Raw genomic sequence first — 17,670 nt, forward strand, 5'->3', positions numbered from 1 at the left:
TCATTATATAACATATGTACTGTTTTTATGTTTTTCATAGGTTTCCCTGAAGGTAAAAAGCTTTTCTTTCTTACTAGTCCCCAGTAAAAACAAAACTAACCAAATACTCATTTTCCGTATGTTCTAAGTTATCTCTAACCTATCCCCATTTGTTGTTATTACAATTGATAAACACTATCTCAATGATAGAAAAAAAAAACCTTGAAGGATGTGGATGTTTTACATGACTGCAAGTGTTTGATCAGATATGCACTCCTATAGCAACACAATCTCCAAAAAATTATTTCAAAAGGAAAGTGAAAGGGAAGAACTGAAATAATAAAGATTATATGGCACTGGGGAAATTAGCAGAACTAATGTCTAGATTAATGATTTAAGGCTTTCTATTTAACTAATTTTTTGTGTAAAGGTTTAAAACTCCTTTAAAAATGAGAACTGTCCTTTTTTATATGTAGTAAATGGGTCTCACTGTGTTACAAGATTAACTCTTAGGTTTTTGAGAACACTTATAAATTAATGTTGCTTACCAAGTAGTTTTCTTAGCAGATTTTTTTAAGGAACAGCATATGTAGAAAACAGAGTCATCTATAAGTAGTAAAAAATATACATGCTGAGTATTATCTCAAGAAAATCAGACAGCTAGTTAGGAAGACAACACAATCAGAGAACATCTTCCTGGAAGCTTTTTGTGGGCTCAAGAAAGAGAAAAAGGTGACTAGAATGGTTGGTTTGGATTTGCCAAGCCTAAATCACACTTGACCAACCTGGTTATCTTCAATGATGAATTGACTAGATCTCTGTGGATGGCAGACTATTGACATGATATTCCACAGTATCCTGGTATCAGAAGTGGGATGGTATTGTCCACAGGGCAGAACGACCAGATGATGAAAAACTGGCTGGGCTGTCAGGCTCTGTGGGAAGTGGTTAATGGCTCTTACTCAGCCTGTGGGCTGCATAAAAGTGGATCTCATCAGGATGTATCCAGGGACCTACCCTCATTAACATGCTCACCAATAAGCAGGAGAAGGATGTTAAACACACCTTCATGAAGTTTTCAAGCCCTGCCAAAAGTGAGAGGGTGGCCAATACACTGGAGGGCAGGGCTGCTCTTGAGAGCAGGAACCTGATGCTCAACAAGGCCATGCAGGGTCCTGTTCCTGAAAAGGACTAATCCCAGTGATGGTACAGGCTGGGCATTGATAGACTGGAGAGCAAGGCTGGGGGCACCCTGGCAGTGGTGGGGCTGTAGGAACACTAACATGACCAACAAATCAAGACAAGCGACCATTCAATTTACTCAGCACCTTTTATGCTGGACACACTGACAATACTGTGTCCAGTTTTGGTGTTCCTCTGTAAGAACACCATCAATAAACTGGGGCAAGCTAAATGGGAAGGTACTGGAATGGTTAGGGTTGGAGCAATCGACCCATGAGGAAAGGCTGAAGAGTATGGGTTTGTTTAGTCCAGAGAAGAGAGGCTGCAGAAGAACCTAACAGTAGCCCCACCCTGGTACCTACCAGGAGGTCCCTGAGAAGGGAAAGTCTGCTCTTTTATTGAAATTTATGGCAGGAAAACATAGAACAGTGGTTATAAACAATTAAAAAGATCCGTCTGACTGGATACGTATGGAAAATTTTCTCAGAAAGGATAATGCTCAGAGAGGCTGTGCGGGTTCCATCTTCAGAGGGTCTCAAACCCCCATGGGTAAAAGCCCTAGGCCACTTGGCCTGAATTCCATCTTGACATTTTTTTGAGCAGTGTATTACTCTAGGTGATCTTCCAACCTGAATTATCCTATGACTTATCCTTAAAAATAGGAAATACAACATTTCCAAGTGCCTAGCTGAAAGCATGTATTGGTCTTTCAATGGGTCATCCACCTCTTTCATCCTTCATTTCTTCAAAGGGAGCTACAGCTATTGAGTAAGGATACAAGATGAGACAGTTGTTGGAAGAAAAAAGTGCTGAACACAGGCTACAAATGAGAACCCTGAGATACACTCCATTCTCAGTTCAGTCTATACTTTGTGCTCTTCCTTGTGAGAATGGCAATAAAGCATGAAGATAACAACCATGAAGCCTTCATCTTCTCCTTGGAACAGAGCTCATGTGGATCTTTGTGAATGACCAGCAGGAACATTCCCTACCCTCAGATTTCTCCTTTTCAGCTGGCAGTGCAAATGGACAGACCCCTGCCTCCAAGGAAGGAAATTAAACCCAAAGCCTAACAGCAGGAAAAACAATTATTTGGACAAAGTGAATATTAGTATTTCCAGAATCACAGAATGAAACAGGTTGGAAGGAAACACAAGTGGTTCATCTGGTCCATCCTCCCTGCTCAAGGAGGGTTATCCTAGAGCAAATCTAATTATGAAAAGTACTCAGAGAGTACTTTTTCATTTCACTTCTTGAATTTATAAAAGAAAATAATAAACCCAAGACTGCTTGTTAACTGTTATTAAACAGTATTGTTTCCTCTCTGGAAAGCATAATACTGGGCTAACTAAATTAAAATTTTCCAGTTATTTTTCCTTTCTCAGGATGATCTTGTGTTAGGTGGGAAGAAGGGCACAATTCAATATTCCTCAAGTATTACTGGCAATGAGGAAGACCATTGTTTAGAAAACAAGCATATATATTTGCTTAGGTTTTAGTTGTTTTGTTGCCTTTTTTTTAAGAAAATCAAGCTAGTTTTCTGCAGAAGACTATTAGAGGTTAGAAATAAACTTTATATATGTATAATCTCAAGACAAAAATGTTTGCTTTCCCTCAGTATTAAAACAACTGTAAAAAGTAAAAAACTGCAGTGGAAATCAATTTAGAAGTTGCAACTACTTAAGAATATGAGCACGACTAAGAAAGAAGAAATTGAACAAAGAGTATTAACTCCTAAGTTTCCTCTGCATGTGTTTACAAACCATGTGAAGTGAAAGCTGAAAGAAACAGTCTGGATATTGGAAATCTGTATTTGCCCCTAAATACTGTTCTGTAAGAGGCTCTATGAACAAATATTCATGTTTATACCCTCCTTGATTAGGAAAATGCATTTTGGCATTTCTGAATTCAACCTGTTTCAAGAGATGAGGAGTCACAGAAATATATTAGCAAATGAAATAATGATTTTTCAGTTCTACACCTGATGTTTTAAAATGTTTGCAGCATTCTTATCAGCAAATGCCTTAACTTAGAAGCATCTACCAACAAAACATAAGAACAAAAATTTGTGTATATATATATGTATACATTTACCTTCTTCAACTGTCTGTACAATGGCTCCTGAAGAACTCCAGTTTGTCGTAAACCCAAAGCTGCGACTGTGGCCAGGTCTCTGGTTTATACTGATTCTCATTTCACTGTACTGTTCCTGAAAAATAAAACATGACACTAGAGTATCTGGTATCACAGGAATCTAAATGAGGGAAAGTTTATCCTCTAAATAAGTGAGGCTGCTCACAATGTGCACTTTAATCATCTATTATTAGCATCACAGACAAAGGAAACAGTACTGAAGTCAGTTAACTAACTAATTTGCTTTTTCTTCCAACAGATGTGTTTTCAGTTTACATTTATATTTTCTCTACGCGTATTTCTCACTCTGCATTTCTGTTACTTTAAATGTTTTGCAACACAATGCTAAAAAATTTGAGAACTTGGAGGGAATTAAATCCCTAAATGATTCTTCGTGGACTGTCTTGTGAATTTGTCACAGGTACTGCCTCCTCAGAGAGCATCAGAGATGTGAAAAAGCTAGATAACCATAGTCAATCTTTTTTTTTTTTTGCATGTCCTACAATAAGAATCATCAGTTTAGGCTCATGCTGCAACTAGGTTTACTTGGGTGCACAATCATCTTCTTGATTTTGTGTGAAATACTATCAGCTTGCTATGGATTTTGTAATAGAAGCCTTAGATAATAAAAATAATTCCCAATTCGGCTAAATTCAGATATTTGATTTTAATGGACATTCAGGATGCTTTCAAAATCTGAATCAAAATCTAACATCACCATTTTAAACAACAAGATTATCTGAATGGGAAAACATTTTGTAACACTCACTTTCAATCCCACGCTATATTAGGAGCATGTGCTGCATACATTAACATTCTAAGGTGAGCTCATTAAAAACTACTAAAATACCCAAACACATGCTATGCACTTCATCAGCATGACATTGACATCGATGTAAAAGGAAAAAAAAAATACATTTTTCTGTCAAACAATGTTAAGATAGACATATTCCAGCAAAATGTGTATGGAAGAGACCCTGAACGTGCATTAAATGTACACCTACATTTTAGTTCCCCAGCGACCCAGCCTTCCTGAAGAGTCGGATTCATTTTCCCTAACTTAAAATATTTAAAAGTCTAGAAACCTATGCCAATTCCCCCAAGCTCCTGCGTTGTAAGATGTAACAGGCAGTTACAGGGAGCACTGCAGAAGCAGGTGCAGTCAGCTGGAGGCTCAGGGAGGTGCAGCCAGAGGTGGCTTCAGCAGCACCTGAGTACTGGATAGAGAAGAAAACAACACGGCACGGCATCATCCCAAGGTATTGCCTCATGTTACAGGAATGTTCCTAGGAAAACACTCCTTGTTACAGCCCAGGGTAGAAATTAATTCTTTTCTTCACAACACAGCTACTGGCTTGCAAATGCTCCCGTACAACCCAAGTCCTTAGGTGAGTATATTAAACCTGAATCTACTAAATAGATTAGCACACTGGGCTAAAGAACATACAAACTTTTAGAGTTTGAGTGTGTTCATGGAAGTTACTACTGGTCTTAATTTTTTTTTCCACCATCCCAACATGATTCTTCAGATCTATCTCTTGTCAGAGAAGTAATGTGACTTTGTACTCTGAACTTTAGCATTTTTATAGGTCATCTCTAAAACAGTGCTCCAAACCTGGAATTATGGCCCTGATGACTTCTGAACTATATCAATCTCTCTGGCAATGATTTACAAACACATCAACTGGGACTTGCATTCCTCAACTTGGAGCTTGTTAACTTACATAACACAACTGGGGATATTTTTTTTTTTAACTTTTAAAAATACGCCCATATTATTCACTTGTAAGAGGAAGAATTTAATCTTTTAACTGACAGGACAAAACCAAATGGACATAGTACGTGCTATTCTCATTTGCATTGCTTAAACAGATACTAAGAACTCATATCAAATCTGTCAGTTTTCACTGATTAAAACAGAAATTCCTCTGCCTGTTTTTGCTACAACACAGGGGAAAAAAAAAAAAAAAGATCATGATCTCTTTCCTAATACAGCAATCACAGTTTCAAAGAATTATGATAAGTTCATTACAATGGCCAAAAGGCAATCAAGGGTATTTACACTGCAATGTATTTCTTTTCCACAAGTAATTAGGAAGAAGAATGTTTGGAAGCAAATGAATTTCAAAACGATAGTATGGGAAGTGATTTCATAAGTCAGCATCCAAAGTCTTACGACCTTCACCCAAGCAACTGGCACAATTAAATTTTACAGCAGGATCAGGAATGCAAATCTGTCTAGTGTTATGAATTGAATCATCAGATAGTACAGAAAGGTATCAAAAATTAAAGCTATTGTTGGTGAAACATGCAATCAATTGGAGGAAACAGCACTTAAGATACATATTTCAAAAAGATCACTGAAAGACCCAGCCCCTTGTCCAAAAAGCATATGTACAAAGAGACAGCAATTTACTTCAAAATTAACATGAACATTAATTTGATTCTAGTAAATAGCTAAATAAAAAAGGTCCAAGTCACAACAGATGGAAAAAAGGATAGTGTGATACTTATGTTTATGGCCAGCCTTTGAAAAGCTGATCTTTATTTTCCACCACCAGTTTAAAAGTGCAAATGAATGCTACAGCAGCTCAGATAATTCATCTGCCACACCTGATTATATGGACAGTGTGCTCATTTGGAGAACAGCAAACAAACTTTGCAATCATGTAGAATAACTATTCTGAATTAGAGTGATAAATAGAATTAAGCACATGACAAAATGGATAGCAAAAGAATAATTTTTTTCTTCCCCAAATACTCTCTTTCTCCTAAATTAAGTCAAAGGAAATAGCAAATCTCTGAGATATACACTTGCTACCAGAAAAATACTTGCATTAAATTTACTTTTAGTTATTTTCTCTTTTATTCTGCTGTGGCATTCAGTTACACCAAATAATCACATTATTACCACACTTACCATGGATTTTGAATCCTTAGGCTCTGTCAGACTCGCAATTTCTGCAGAAGATGCAAGTGAAAGAGAATCAGGAGGAATGCCATACTCTGGCCTAGGAATACTACTTCCAGCATCTTGATCTTGGAACTTTAAAGGTAATGCCAAATTAGGAGGAGGTGTTGACTGAACACCTTTTTCCTCCTCTTCCTCCTCACCTCTGCTTCTGAATGCACCAGTGGAGAGAGGGTGTGTGGAGTCTGGTTGTGAAAAGGAAATGCTGGTGAACAAAGTTTGAGTTCTTTTAGCTTTTTCTACTTCTCCATTGTATTTCTGAGCATCATCCATCTAGGACAAAAATGTTAGCTTGGTAAATAAGTGTTTTAAAGAAAGAAATCCTTGACTCTTTCACTGCTTTTTATATTTAGCAAAACCACCTCCCCCCTTTGAAGCAAATTCCAGTTCCTGTACCCATTGTTAACTACCTGCTTAGAAAAAAAGTATTTTTTTCTCTTGAAATACTTGCAGAACAAATAGTCCAGACTTTTTATGATAAACTTGTTAAAGTCATCTGTTTAGAATTATTTACATTCTTACCATTTTTTAAATTAAAGCAAATAAGGATTTAGGAGAAAATTATGAAAATCATCACAGTAATGGGACAGAGGGGAATCAATTTCATTGTTTCAGTGCTTTAGAATGTAGAAAAAATTTAGCCTAGTTGACATTTCAACAAAGTCAGCAAAGCAGAGGAAACTTTTTCACCTGAAAAATTTATCTTTAACACTTAACTATGTTAACCTGGCTCCAAAAAATTACCTCCAACAACAGGTTTTTTGATAAAGCACACGAACGAGTCTTACTACAAGTAATAAAAAGAGTATTTTACCAAATTTAGTTAGCAGCTTTAATTCTAGGAGTGTGCTTAAGCACAAAAATACAAGAAAACATCAAAAGCCATGACAGAACTGCCTGCTCTATTAACCCAACCTTCATCACACAGGAGGCCCTTATTTAAATAAAACCAAAACATTAAAACTACTGTTCCCCCAGCTATTAAAGACGCTAAATTTACAAACTTCAGGAATGAAGGAGAATTTTACCGTGAACGACCGTGGAAGTGATGAGATTCCTCTTGAGTGGACACCAAAAGGTCTTGGTGTAACCACAGATGTTAACCTGGAGGTATCAGTTTTCTGGTAAGTTCTCGGGAGAGAAGCTGAAACCTGAGCTGACCCAGTTTGAGCATTCACTGAGTAACGAGTGGACAAAAGAGCCGGGCTCTGCTCCCGCTCCAGGCCCTCTGGAGGCACAGGAGCTTCTTGAGCAGCCGAGCTCTCGGGCAGGTTCTCCCTGGGCGGCTGTGAGGCGTACACGCTTTTACTGTCCTTGGCGCTGTAGGAGCGATCTTCTTCCAAACGGTAATCTTTGGCTGCTGACCAATCTTTTGCTGCTGTGGAAGGTGCTTTTTCTTCACTGAACACATCATCGTTCAGTGAATAAGCCCAGTTGTGCTCCTGTTTCTGCTGCTCATAGGAGTCCTGATCTCTCTCTTCCCTATGGGAATAGAGCCTGTTAAAATACCAAAGTGATCCAACAAACAGGCAGGCCTAAAGTCTTTCAACCAGTAAATGCTTAAGGCAGAGCATAAGCCAAATAATACATCTCCAGTAAATGAAAATTAATAGCATAATTTAAATTATTAGTATCTTCATATATTCTTTAATCCATCTTCTTCCACTTCCTCCCCAGTTCAGCACTCTCATAGCATTCAGACATACTACTATCACATTATCAGGCTGCCACCATGACAGAAATCTTTGCCAAGAAAATGATACAGCTACACATAGCTGTAAATGATACAGACATACATATATTCAAGTTACACATCCTCAGAAATTCAGATTTATGCAGGAAAGAATAGGAATAAAATAATCCCATAACACTGCCTGAACTGTATAATAGTGCTCAATGTTTCTGAAATGCAATGCTGAATTTTAGATACCTACATAAGACATGCCCTGGAATTCAGCTAATTTTTTTTTTTTTTGCAATTCGTTCCTTTGTCATAAATGAACAACCACTACAAGGATAATCTTTAAGACATAACTTATAGGATTCTTATTGATGCTGAACATTCAATACAATTAGCATCCATACTTTTTTCAAGCAACTAATTTTCATCCTCACAAATAACTAAAAAAATTTAAAAATCAAAAATATTAGACTTATTTTTTTTAATGAATGTCATGTGCATATTACCTTCTGCTCAGTCATATGTGCATTTGAAATAAATAAATAAATAGATAAATAAGACTGTCACCACTGAAGATGGTACTGTGCAGATTACACTTTTTACTTTTCAGAAAGTATATACCAAGTGGAAAGATTAGGGATGAAGGGAAAATCAAGTAAAAGTTTACAGCTCTGTGACATACATTAAAATTCTGGCTGTAGTTCTCCATGGTGGCTAAAAAAATAGCAAATGCAGTGGTGGTAGAAGGAAGATAATTAACTTTATTCATAAGTAAAAAAGGCAGCTATCCAGTTCAGTGCTATTGTTTTAACTAATTTAAAGAGAATGCAAATGTTGATTTCTCAATTATTTTATTTATGGATAGCAAAGTAAAATATAGAGAAAAATGTTTAACATTCTGTGCAAACAGCACTGTAGAAAACAATATTCAATTGCCTAGATTAGTACATTTTATTTTGCAACTAAAATTGTCAAGATCTCTGCAGAATCAATTGCAACTTGTTGGTAAAAGTGGCTCAAAAATTTAAAGGAACAATAATGCTCAGACTTATGTTCTTAAACATAATACTCCTATTAGGACTATTACCTCTCCTGCTCCATTTCCTTCAGTGACTTGGTACTTCTTCCAGACACCTCAGAGGCTCTCCTTTCAATTTCTTCTCTCTCTTCCTTTTTCTTTTGCAATTCTGAAGTGTAACTCTTTCTACGACTCTTCCATTTTGCTAGATCCTGTTTAGAATAACATGAATGCATATGAACAGATTTTCTCAAGGCCTCACAGACTTACAGAGGCATACTTAGCATGTAATGGGGCTGCCATTACACGTTACTTATTGGCCTGACTTTAGTTGCACGTCTGCATCACAGCTACATTTTCATGTACCTTTCCCCTAAATGATAAATGGGTTGTCATGTTCTAGTTAGGGTTGCAGACTCACTGCCTCCTTAAGTTAACAATTGTAATTACTGGACTATATGCTATTTGGCCCATTTTTTCTCCCCTTAACATTTTCAATTTTATTCTAAAATATTTCACCCAATCACACATAATTGAAAACTAATGCAAATGCCATCTGTGTTTCTTTGTTGAGGGCTTTAGAGTTTGGGATATCATTATTTTTCCAAATGATTACTATGTTAGACCGATACACTAGCTTCAGAATAAATATGCCTTAAATTCCAAATTGAAAACAGCTATTTCTGTAGTTTCTTAATTTCTGTAAAACTGCAATGTGAACTGGCAATATTGTCCATGAAATACCAAAGCTGAGTTAAGGGAAGTACTGAATATTAGAACTGAGATGCATTAAACAAACAAGTTTGAACTTCATATTTGGTGCTTTGTTCTTAATTTCAGCTTCTTGTTTCTTGTTTCTAATTTCAGCTGTCAAGCAGAGATTTTAATAAAATCAAAAGTCTTTAGATATGCTTATGATGTTGTGCAAAGCTATCATACAGTTTACAAGCTGCATTTAAGACAGCATTATTAGGGGATAGGAGCCTCAAGAATTTGCACACGGACGTATTATTTATTCCCCTTTCTCTCGGAGGATCAAATACTCAGACATTCCAATCATTTCTCAAAAAAAGTATTCAAAAATTGCAGATAACACAAGAAGCTATGCCCTAACTTCTCTTTATGTCCAAAGAAATCAAGCCTGAAGGCTTTATTACAATACATATAAGTCTTATCCCGAAGCATTAATCAGAAACTTAGGAGGGAGAATATTTAAGAAAATTTCAGTTCTGCATTAAACAGACATCCCCAAAAACTCTAGTAGCTGCATGAGATGAATTGTTTTAGAAGACAGCCCCATGAATTGCTGCACACATGCCGAAACTTTTTTACTATGGACACTGAAGGCAGGTGACATCCAGCCCCTTCAAGCAGGATGCACAAGGAGAGGTGAAAAGGAGTCCTTACTTCCTGCCACTTTAGATCTTGTTCTTGTAGCTGCTCTTTTATCTTCTGCAGCTCTTCATACCGGATTTTGCGCAGTGTCTGCAGCTCCTCTGCACTGACATCATTCAAAGATTTACTCCTAGAAAGGGAAAAGAGGTTTTAACAGCTTTATGACATCCTAGCCCTCATTTACATGAGTGAAACCTTCAGAGAGAGAGAAAGATTTATATTAGTACAACTGAATGCTCACAAGTGTTATTTTGAATGGAGCAGCAAACACATGGGCAGCTGATGGGAGAGACTGGGATGTGCTGTAGTGCCAACACTCAAGTCATTAGTTGGGTATTTGAGCAACTACAATCAGGTTAAGGGAATAAGCAGCTCTGTACATCTCCATGCTGATCATTCACATGAGCTCCTCGCAGAACACTACTATTTTAACTTGCTATTCTCTTTATTGATCTTGTTTCTTTCTTTCACCCAAAAGGCATCCCCTATCCCCAAACCCAAATTCCTACTCTTGGACTTCTCCCCTGTAACAACCCCCATATCACCTCCTGTTCTTTCCTTCCTGCCAAATCAGTTATAGATGCAAATTTCCAAAAGATTTAAGAGTCACACACAGCCAAATGCTTGGTTCATGGATGTCACTAGCACATGCTGATCCTCCCCAAGCCTCTGAGATATTTTTTATTAAAGTTGGGATGACTAACACAGCCATCTTCCTGCTAACTTGTTCAACACGGCTGCAGTTTCCCCCAGCAACTCCTACTTGCTAGTTCCCTTTAACCTAAATTCCTCAAAGCTCACCTTTCATGCTCTCTCCCACCACATGCTATTTTTGCCTTTATTCTTTCACACTGCAGTGATAAACATAACAGGACATTTTATTTTGACACAAGACAAGGCTCCTGATGAGATTTGACCACAAGCCTCTGAGACAGAAAGCAAAATGCAGGTGTTTCATCATAAGGTTAAATGTTGTAATGCAAAGGGAAAGCTAGGTTTCTAGGACTTGGGTTTCTTTATTTTGTTTGTTTCTTAGTATTCAAAAATACCTTTGTTTTCATTTATCCAAAGTATGAGTTATATAGAGGGATGTAATTAAGTTCCAGCAGGATTTGAAAATGTGGCACTTCTCTGATAGGATGGAAAATCAGATTAAAAGAAAAACAGATTCAGCACAAAGCCTTGCTCTAATCTGTTGCATTGCAAGGTATCTCTAAACTAACAAATCAGACTCTCACTTCCTTCCAAGTGGCTGAACTCACTTTCACTGCTAACATAAGACTGGCCTCTGGCCTCTAGAAATAAAGGCTTGGGCATTAACTCATTGTCTCTGTTTGCTTATCTATTTTCTGAATGACAATAGTGCCAAATTTAGCAAAAATCCCATGGTCCCTATTGCAGAAACTGTTTTCTCATACAGTTCTTTTCCTCATTTTTTATGCTTACGTTATATCACACATAGAACTGTTTTGGGATAACCAAATACTACGTAAAGATGCATCGAATTTATTCCAGATGAGTTCAAGAAAATTTACATAACTACAGTTTCCACTTCTTTCTCTTGATTTACTATATCTGCCTGCACAAAGCAGGAAAATCTTGACCAAAAGCAAATATAACCTAAGAAAAGGTATATTCACACCATGGAATTGGATCTTAGTTTTAATTTCAGTCTAAACTGAAAAACCTAACTAGTGACTTGAGTCAGAATTCTGAGTCTCCCTCTCCTAGCACCTAACTTCTTCTGATACATTTCACACTTCTGGAAGTGTTTAGTCATTTACCAGGTTTACCTCAGGGTAAAAATAGGAAAGCAAATAAATAAATAAATAAATAAATAAATATTTTGAAAAAAATCATTAGAACACCATACATTCCCAAATACTAAACATCCCATTCCACAGTAAGTGGAAAAATTATTTCTCTTTGAGTCACAGTTCATCATAAGCAACATCTAAGTTCCCATGATAGAAATCTATAAGTTTACCACTGAGCATTCAATAGCTTGGAAGACATAAAATAACCCCAGTCCATTCACCAATCCCATGATAAATGCCACTGCTGTTAGTTATTTTCAGATTCTAGTTGTACAGCCTTCTAAATAAAATATTCATTAATATTCCTTTACACTTTTTGAATGTTTTAAAGCCTAATTTAAATACAGAACAACAAATTTTTTACTTCAGCAGAAAATAAAACATTAGAGCAGACTTTCAAAGTGCCTGATAACCCTAACTTGAATACAAGAAACAGCAGAGAGAACTTTTGCTATATGCATAGCTTTTATCTCACATTCATTACATAAATTGCAAAGAACGACAAAGCATCACGCACAAGTTTTCAGCATGAGTTTTTAGCTACTGTGCATGCATAAAGATGAAAAGAGGCCAAAAAAACAGCATTACTATCTTTCAAGCTTTTATAAAACTTACCCTTGCTCATCAGAAAGCTTTTGAAACAGTCTGAGAAATCAGAAACCAAAAAAGAAAAGATTCAGTGTCTTTATATTGATAACAACATTAACACCATTAGTAGACCAGCACTCTCACTAAGTGATGGGGAAACTGAAAGCTTGGGAACTAGCCAGCATGGAAAAGCACATCAGGAAATTGGACACCAGTCAAAAAACACACCAGGACTTGCATGATGGGCAAAGTTGGGCAGAACTGTCAGAACAAGGCTGCCTGTAAGTTTCCAACACTTTTTATTTAGCAATACTGCACAAATACAGCCTTGTGTTATTTCTGCACCACTTATTCCAGTGCTGCTGAACAGCATGATGCTCAAAAGAGACTCATTTGAAGAAACTAAAATTAATGCCAGTTTGAGTCCCAACAAAAAGTGTGGCTTACAGAGGTTGTTCTCTTGTTACTTCAACCATTTCTGATACCAACTAAAAGTAATACTTGATGTGTACCAGAATGAAAGACTCTATATAAAAGTTCAGTGCATTAATCCTTGAACACAATTAATCCAGGGCAATTCAAGATGATTTTTAGTGTTCTTGAATATGAGTATTTAATAATATACCTGTTTAATTTTACTGAAAGAATTTTAAACACATGCATTATTTCCAAGCACTTCGGAAATATTTCTCAGTGAAGCTTGAACTTTGTTAACATATGAAGCTTAAAAATTAAATGCAGCAACATTAAAATATAAACTGGAACACGGAAGTGTCTTAGTCACAAAATAATGATGCACAGCTGGGAGATCTGCAACTTGCAATGCCGTATTTTCAGAGGTAAATAAACATTTAGAACACCACTCTCCCCCAGTAAATACAAAATTCAAAGGAGAGTTAGGAAGTACTTAAGAAATAGTATTCAGTCAGACAAGAGAAATTTTGAGGATACCAGAAAAGAATTAGGGGGAAGAATGAATAGAGACTGTATGAAAGTGGAGGATAGTACTGGCAGAATAAAATATGCCATGGTGGACTTTAATATTATATAGACACACAACTTGCATGCACCATGACTTTGAGCAGGCAAAACATTTTTTTTTTTTCACCTCATCTAATAATCTCAGAACTGTGGCAGGACAGTTTACAAGCATTTTTAAACTTAGGTGCAAGCAAAAATATCAGAATGCCCATTTCCAGAATTTGTCTTTAAAGCATTCATGTTTTTCAGAAATGCTTTTATGTATTATCCTGCAGAATAGAAGAAAATATTTCTAGCCTCCATAGTCTTTGAACTATTCCTGTTCAACCATGGAAAGAAACTTATGCAGAACATTGAGCCTGAAGGAATGATAACATATTTTCTCCAAAATGGCAGCCTAAAACTAGAAAACTTTCTAATATTTTGTTGAAAATATGGTATTGCAGTCAGGAGCTTCTATTCAAAGCAAATAAAAAGCTTGTTCGAGGACGACACGAACAAATAGACTGGCACTCTACAAATGGTTCAGCACAGGATGATGTTTTTTTGAATGGGAAGGGTTCAAGGGCACTCAATCTGTGCAGGACACAACCTGACCTCTCCACCATCTGCCGTTTCTTGTGTCTAACTTTGCTGGCTTCCCTGATTGCTTCCCACTTCTTCCAGTCTTCTTCACTGCATGGACCTGGGATAAAATTTACTGGCTGGGCGTTGCTTCCCACTTTCCAAGATTCAATCTTGCGCGTCAACATATCATCCTTCTTATGATGTAAAGATGGTGACAGCACTCTGCCATTGCTCTTCCTTTCCTCTGGTATCGCATTTTTTTCAAGTAAACATAAAAATTTGGACCGGATCTCTTCTGGAAGACTCCATGGATCGGGAAACAGCGCTGGGTGATACTTATCGGGAGCACCTGATAAAGGCACCTCTTTTTTTTGAGAGAGGACTTTACGAAAAATCATGTCATCCTTTTCCAAATCTGGAATCACAGTTTGGCCCTCTCTGGGTTGCAGAATTATCTCACCCTCTACAGGAGGCTCCTGCTCAGAGAATTTCTTTAAATACCGGGGGTCTTGAAGAACAACTTGATTCACATGGAAAGCCCCAGTTTTCCGAACAAACAAATCATCGTTTTCCAGATCTGGATATAGATACCCATTTTCCTCATCTTCTTGCTTGCCTCCTGGTATAAAGGAAACATTCTTTCTACATTTTATGAGCCTAGGGCCAGAAGCAGGATCAATTCTGGTCTCCATTTCAGAAGACACATAGTCAGTGTATTTTTGCAGGGCCTGAAGTAACGAAAACTGACTGAAGCATATAAAACAAAAGGAGGGAAGTAAAAATATCATTAACTAGCAAGAGACAAGCAGATCACATTGTATTGCAATAAACATTTGGTTTAGACTTGCAGTATCCCAAGCAGAATGACGACACCACTTGGCATTCACCACCACTGACTGTAGCGCAGCCCACGCCAGCCAACACAAAGGTATCTCAACATCCTAACCTGCTCAGAAACATCACACTTAACATGCTCACACACAAAGCCAGTAACCCTATGCAGCATGTTACACTTTCACATTTACATGTTTCAGAAGGCCAGCAACTTATGGCTACTTTAAAAGAGAAAAAAAAAAACCAAACCAAACAAACCAGCAAAACAGTAATAACCAAAAAAGCATGGCATCACAAGACGTGGCAAATTTCATTTAGCTGTTGCATATCCAGCCTTTTCTTTTTGATGCATCAAGAGAACATCTCATGCAGCAGTATCAACCTGGGCTGATCAGAAGACTCCAAGATTTTTCCTTCTGCAATCTGTGACAATGAGCTTCCCACATATTCAGCAGCTGGCTTATAATTCTGATCCCTTCTGCAGCTACTGTTCCAGTCAAAACTTGGTCTTGGTTGATTAGCAACAATGGTACAGCTTTGTTTGTAAGCAAATTCCTCATCCTCAGAATCTGATCTCTTTCTACTGTGCAGCAGCAGAAAGAATGAGCAGAGGAGAAAGAAAAAAAAGCCCATGAAGTGTACTCAGTGAGAAAAATGCACAGTGGCAACAGTTCAACAGGTGCAACAGTGTAACAAAAATAATATTTCAATTCTTTTTTTTCAAAAAGAGAAAAAAGAAAAAATAAAACATATCCTGCTGCTATACCAGCAATGAAAATTTAAAAATTCAGAGTCATAGAACTACACTTTATTTAGGCTTTGCACACAGGAGAGGAACAGGCATGCACAAAAACGCACCTGAACCCTTGAATCTCTTTATACCAGGGTTTGAAAGAGGATTTCTTGATTTTTTTCCATAGAAATTCCTCCTCTGGAGTCCAAAACTTAGGAAGAAATTTGTCAAAGGCAACAACTGTATTTGGCGCTGAAGAACTTAGCTTGCGAAAATAGAGATCATCTTTTTCAATGTTTGGGATGCCTGCTTCTTCCTCGTCCTCATCACAATACCCAGATAACTGTGAAGGATTGTTAACTCTTGGTTTGTTTTCCTCTTTAGTATCCAACTGCCTCTGCCTCCTCTGGTTACTGTTCAAAATATCCGATCAGTTAAGATATTTTAGGAGCAACTTGACATAAGGAATGCAAAAAGACATGCTTTTTGGCTCAGGAGCTCAACCTTGTAAATGAAGCATATTAGTTCTCAGTTTCATCACTGCAGCACCAGAAACAATAAGATGTTAAATAAAAAAAATTTAAAAAGCAGTTAAATGGTTATATCAGCATCCTATCTCCTCTGACAAAAATACAAAATTTGACAGAAAAAGCATATCAAATTATCAGCTGTGTTAAAATGCTGATTAGAAGATTAACTTTATGGAGTTATTTAAGGGCTGCAATTTAGGTAACGCAATAGTTACTGGATCTTGGATTAGTATCTCTGACCTCAGTGGTTCAAGCATTGCAGCTAGTGGACCAGCTGGATAACTTTCTTGCGAGCAAGATTTAGAAGAGTCATTGCGCAACATGAAATGATGTCCAGGTGCACCAGAGCTTACAGGGCTCTTTTTGACTAGAAATCTACGATTTGCTAAGTCATCCAAAACAATGTCGGGCAGCCTTCTTTCATCTTCTGAATCAGAGCTACTGTCATACTCATAGATGATCTGGAGGGAAGCTGGATTTGTGAGCCCACACTCTGCTCTGCTATTTTGGCAGGAAGCTACAGGATTCGTTTCACATCCACTGAGGTTGACCGAAACAGGAATAGAATGAAGACAGTGAAGTCATGAAACTCAAGAACCGCCCACTAATCTCATCTATATGCATCAAGAAGCTGGACAACTGAAATTCATCACTATATTTTGGAAGCTTTAACAAGCAGTTAAAACCATAGTTCTATCTCTCACAAACTTGCATTTAAATACATCTGGAGTCTGGCCAGCTTCAAAACATTACTCAAACATCAAAAAACAATGTAAGAAACCAAAACCACACAACCACACCAAAACAGCCCCCTTGACAAAACATGGAAAATCATATACTTGACTTTTTATTGCAGAAAGAGCAGTTTTTCTTTAACTAATAAAGAAGTAACTTATTTTTAAAATTCTACATGAAAGCCCACTTTACACTAACAACACACCAGTACCTTGAAAATGATCCATCTGACTCAGTGGAAACAGGACTTGCCCAGCTCCTCCTGTTGTCCTCATTCTTCTCTGTCCTCCTCTTCCTTAAAGGTGCTGGCACATATGCTGTCTGCTTGTTTTTGTTGGGTAAGAAGCGATTGAAGTCAGTGGTAGGTTTTGGTTCAATCATAGAAATCCTGCGGTAAGACCTGTCATCTTTATGGGAGTCATGCATTTTGGAAGGCAGTTCCAAGTCTGTGTCACTGTCACAACCTTAGAAGAAAGTGGAAATAAAAGGGGAAGATACAAACATCATTCTCTAGACATGTGCTTGT

General features: G+C 37.3%; 1 protein-coding gene across 33 annotated transcripts in view; it reads right to left on the reverse strand.

The window, feature by feature from the left end:
- LMO7 (LIM domain 7) overlaps positions 1 to 17,670 on the reverse strand; it is a 132,775-nt gene that overhangs the window by 25,004 nt on the left and 90,101 nt on the right. For 21 of the 33 annotated variants that reach the window (XM_085593931.1, XM_085593833.1, XM_085593855.1 and 18 more), the window contains 11 exons: positions 17,356 to 17,608; positions 16,650 to 16,949; positions 16,005 to 16,292; positions 15,529 to 15,729; positions 14,343 to 15,059; positions 12,792 to 12,821; positions 10,372 to 10,489; positions 9,034 to 9,176; positions 7,294 to 7,762; positions 6,215 to 6,538; positions 3,256 to 3,370 (listed from right to left, as the gene is read on the reverse strand). In XM_085593931.1, the coding sequence (XP_085450057.1) occupies positions 3,256 to 3,370; positions 6,215 to 6,538; positions 7,294 to 7,762; positions 9,034 to 9,176; positions 10,372 to 10,489; positions 12,792 to 12,821; positions 14,343 to 15,059; positions 15,529 to 15,729; positions 16,005 to 16,292; positions 16,650 to 16,949; positions 17,356 to 17,608 (2,958 nt within the window). The remainder of the gene's footprint in view (positions 1 to 3,255; positions 3,371 to 6,214; positions 6,539 to 7,293; positions 7,763 to 9,033; positions 9,177 to 10,371; positions 10,490 to 12,791; positions 12,822 to 14,342; positions 15,060 to 15,528; positions 15,730 to 16,004; positions 16,293 to 16,649; positions 16,950 to 17,355; positions 17,609 to 17,670) is intronic. The other 12 variants (XM_085593896.1, XM_085593805.1, XM_085593810.1 and 9 more) reach the window with 8 other exon arrangements.

Source organism: Lonchura striata, chromosome 1 (assembly GCF_050655825.1).
Source record: "Lonchura striata isolate lonStrDom1 chromosome 1, ASM5065582v1, whole genome shotgun sequence".
Classification (NCBI taxonomy): Eukaryota; Metazoa; Chordata; class Aves; order Passeriformes; family Estrildidae; genus Lonchura; species Lonchura striata.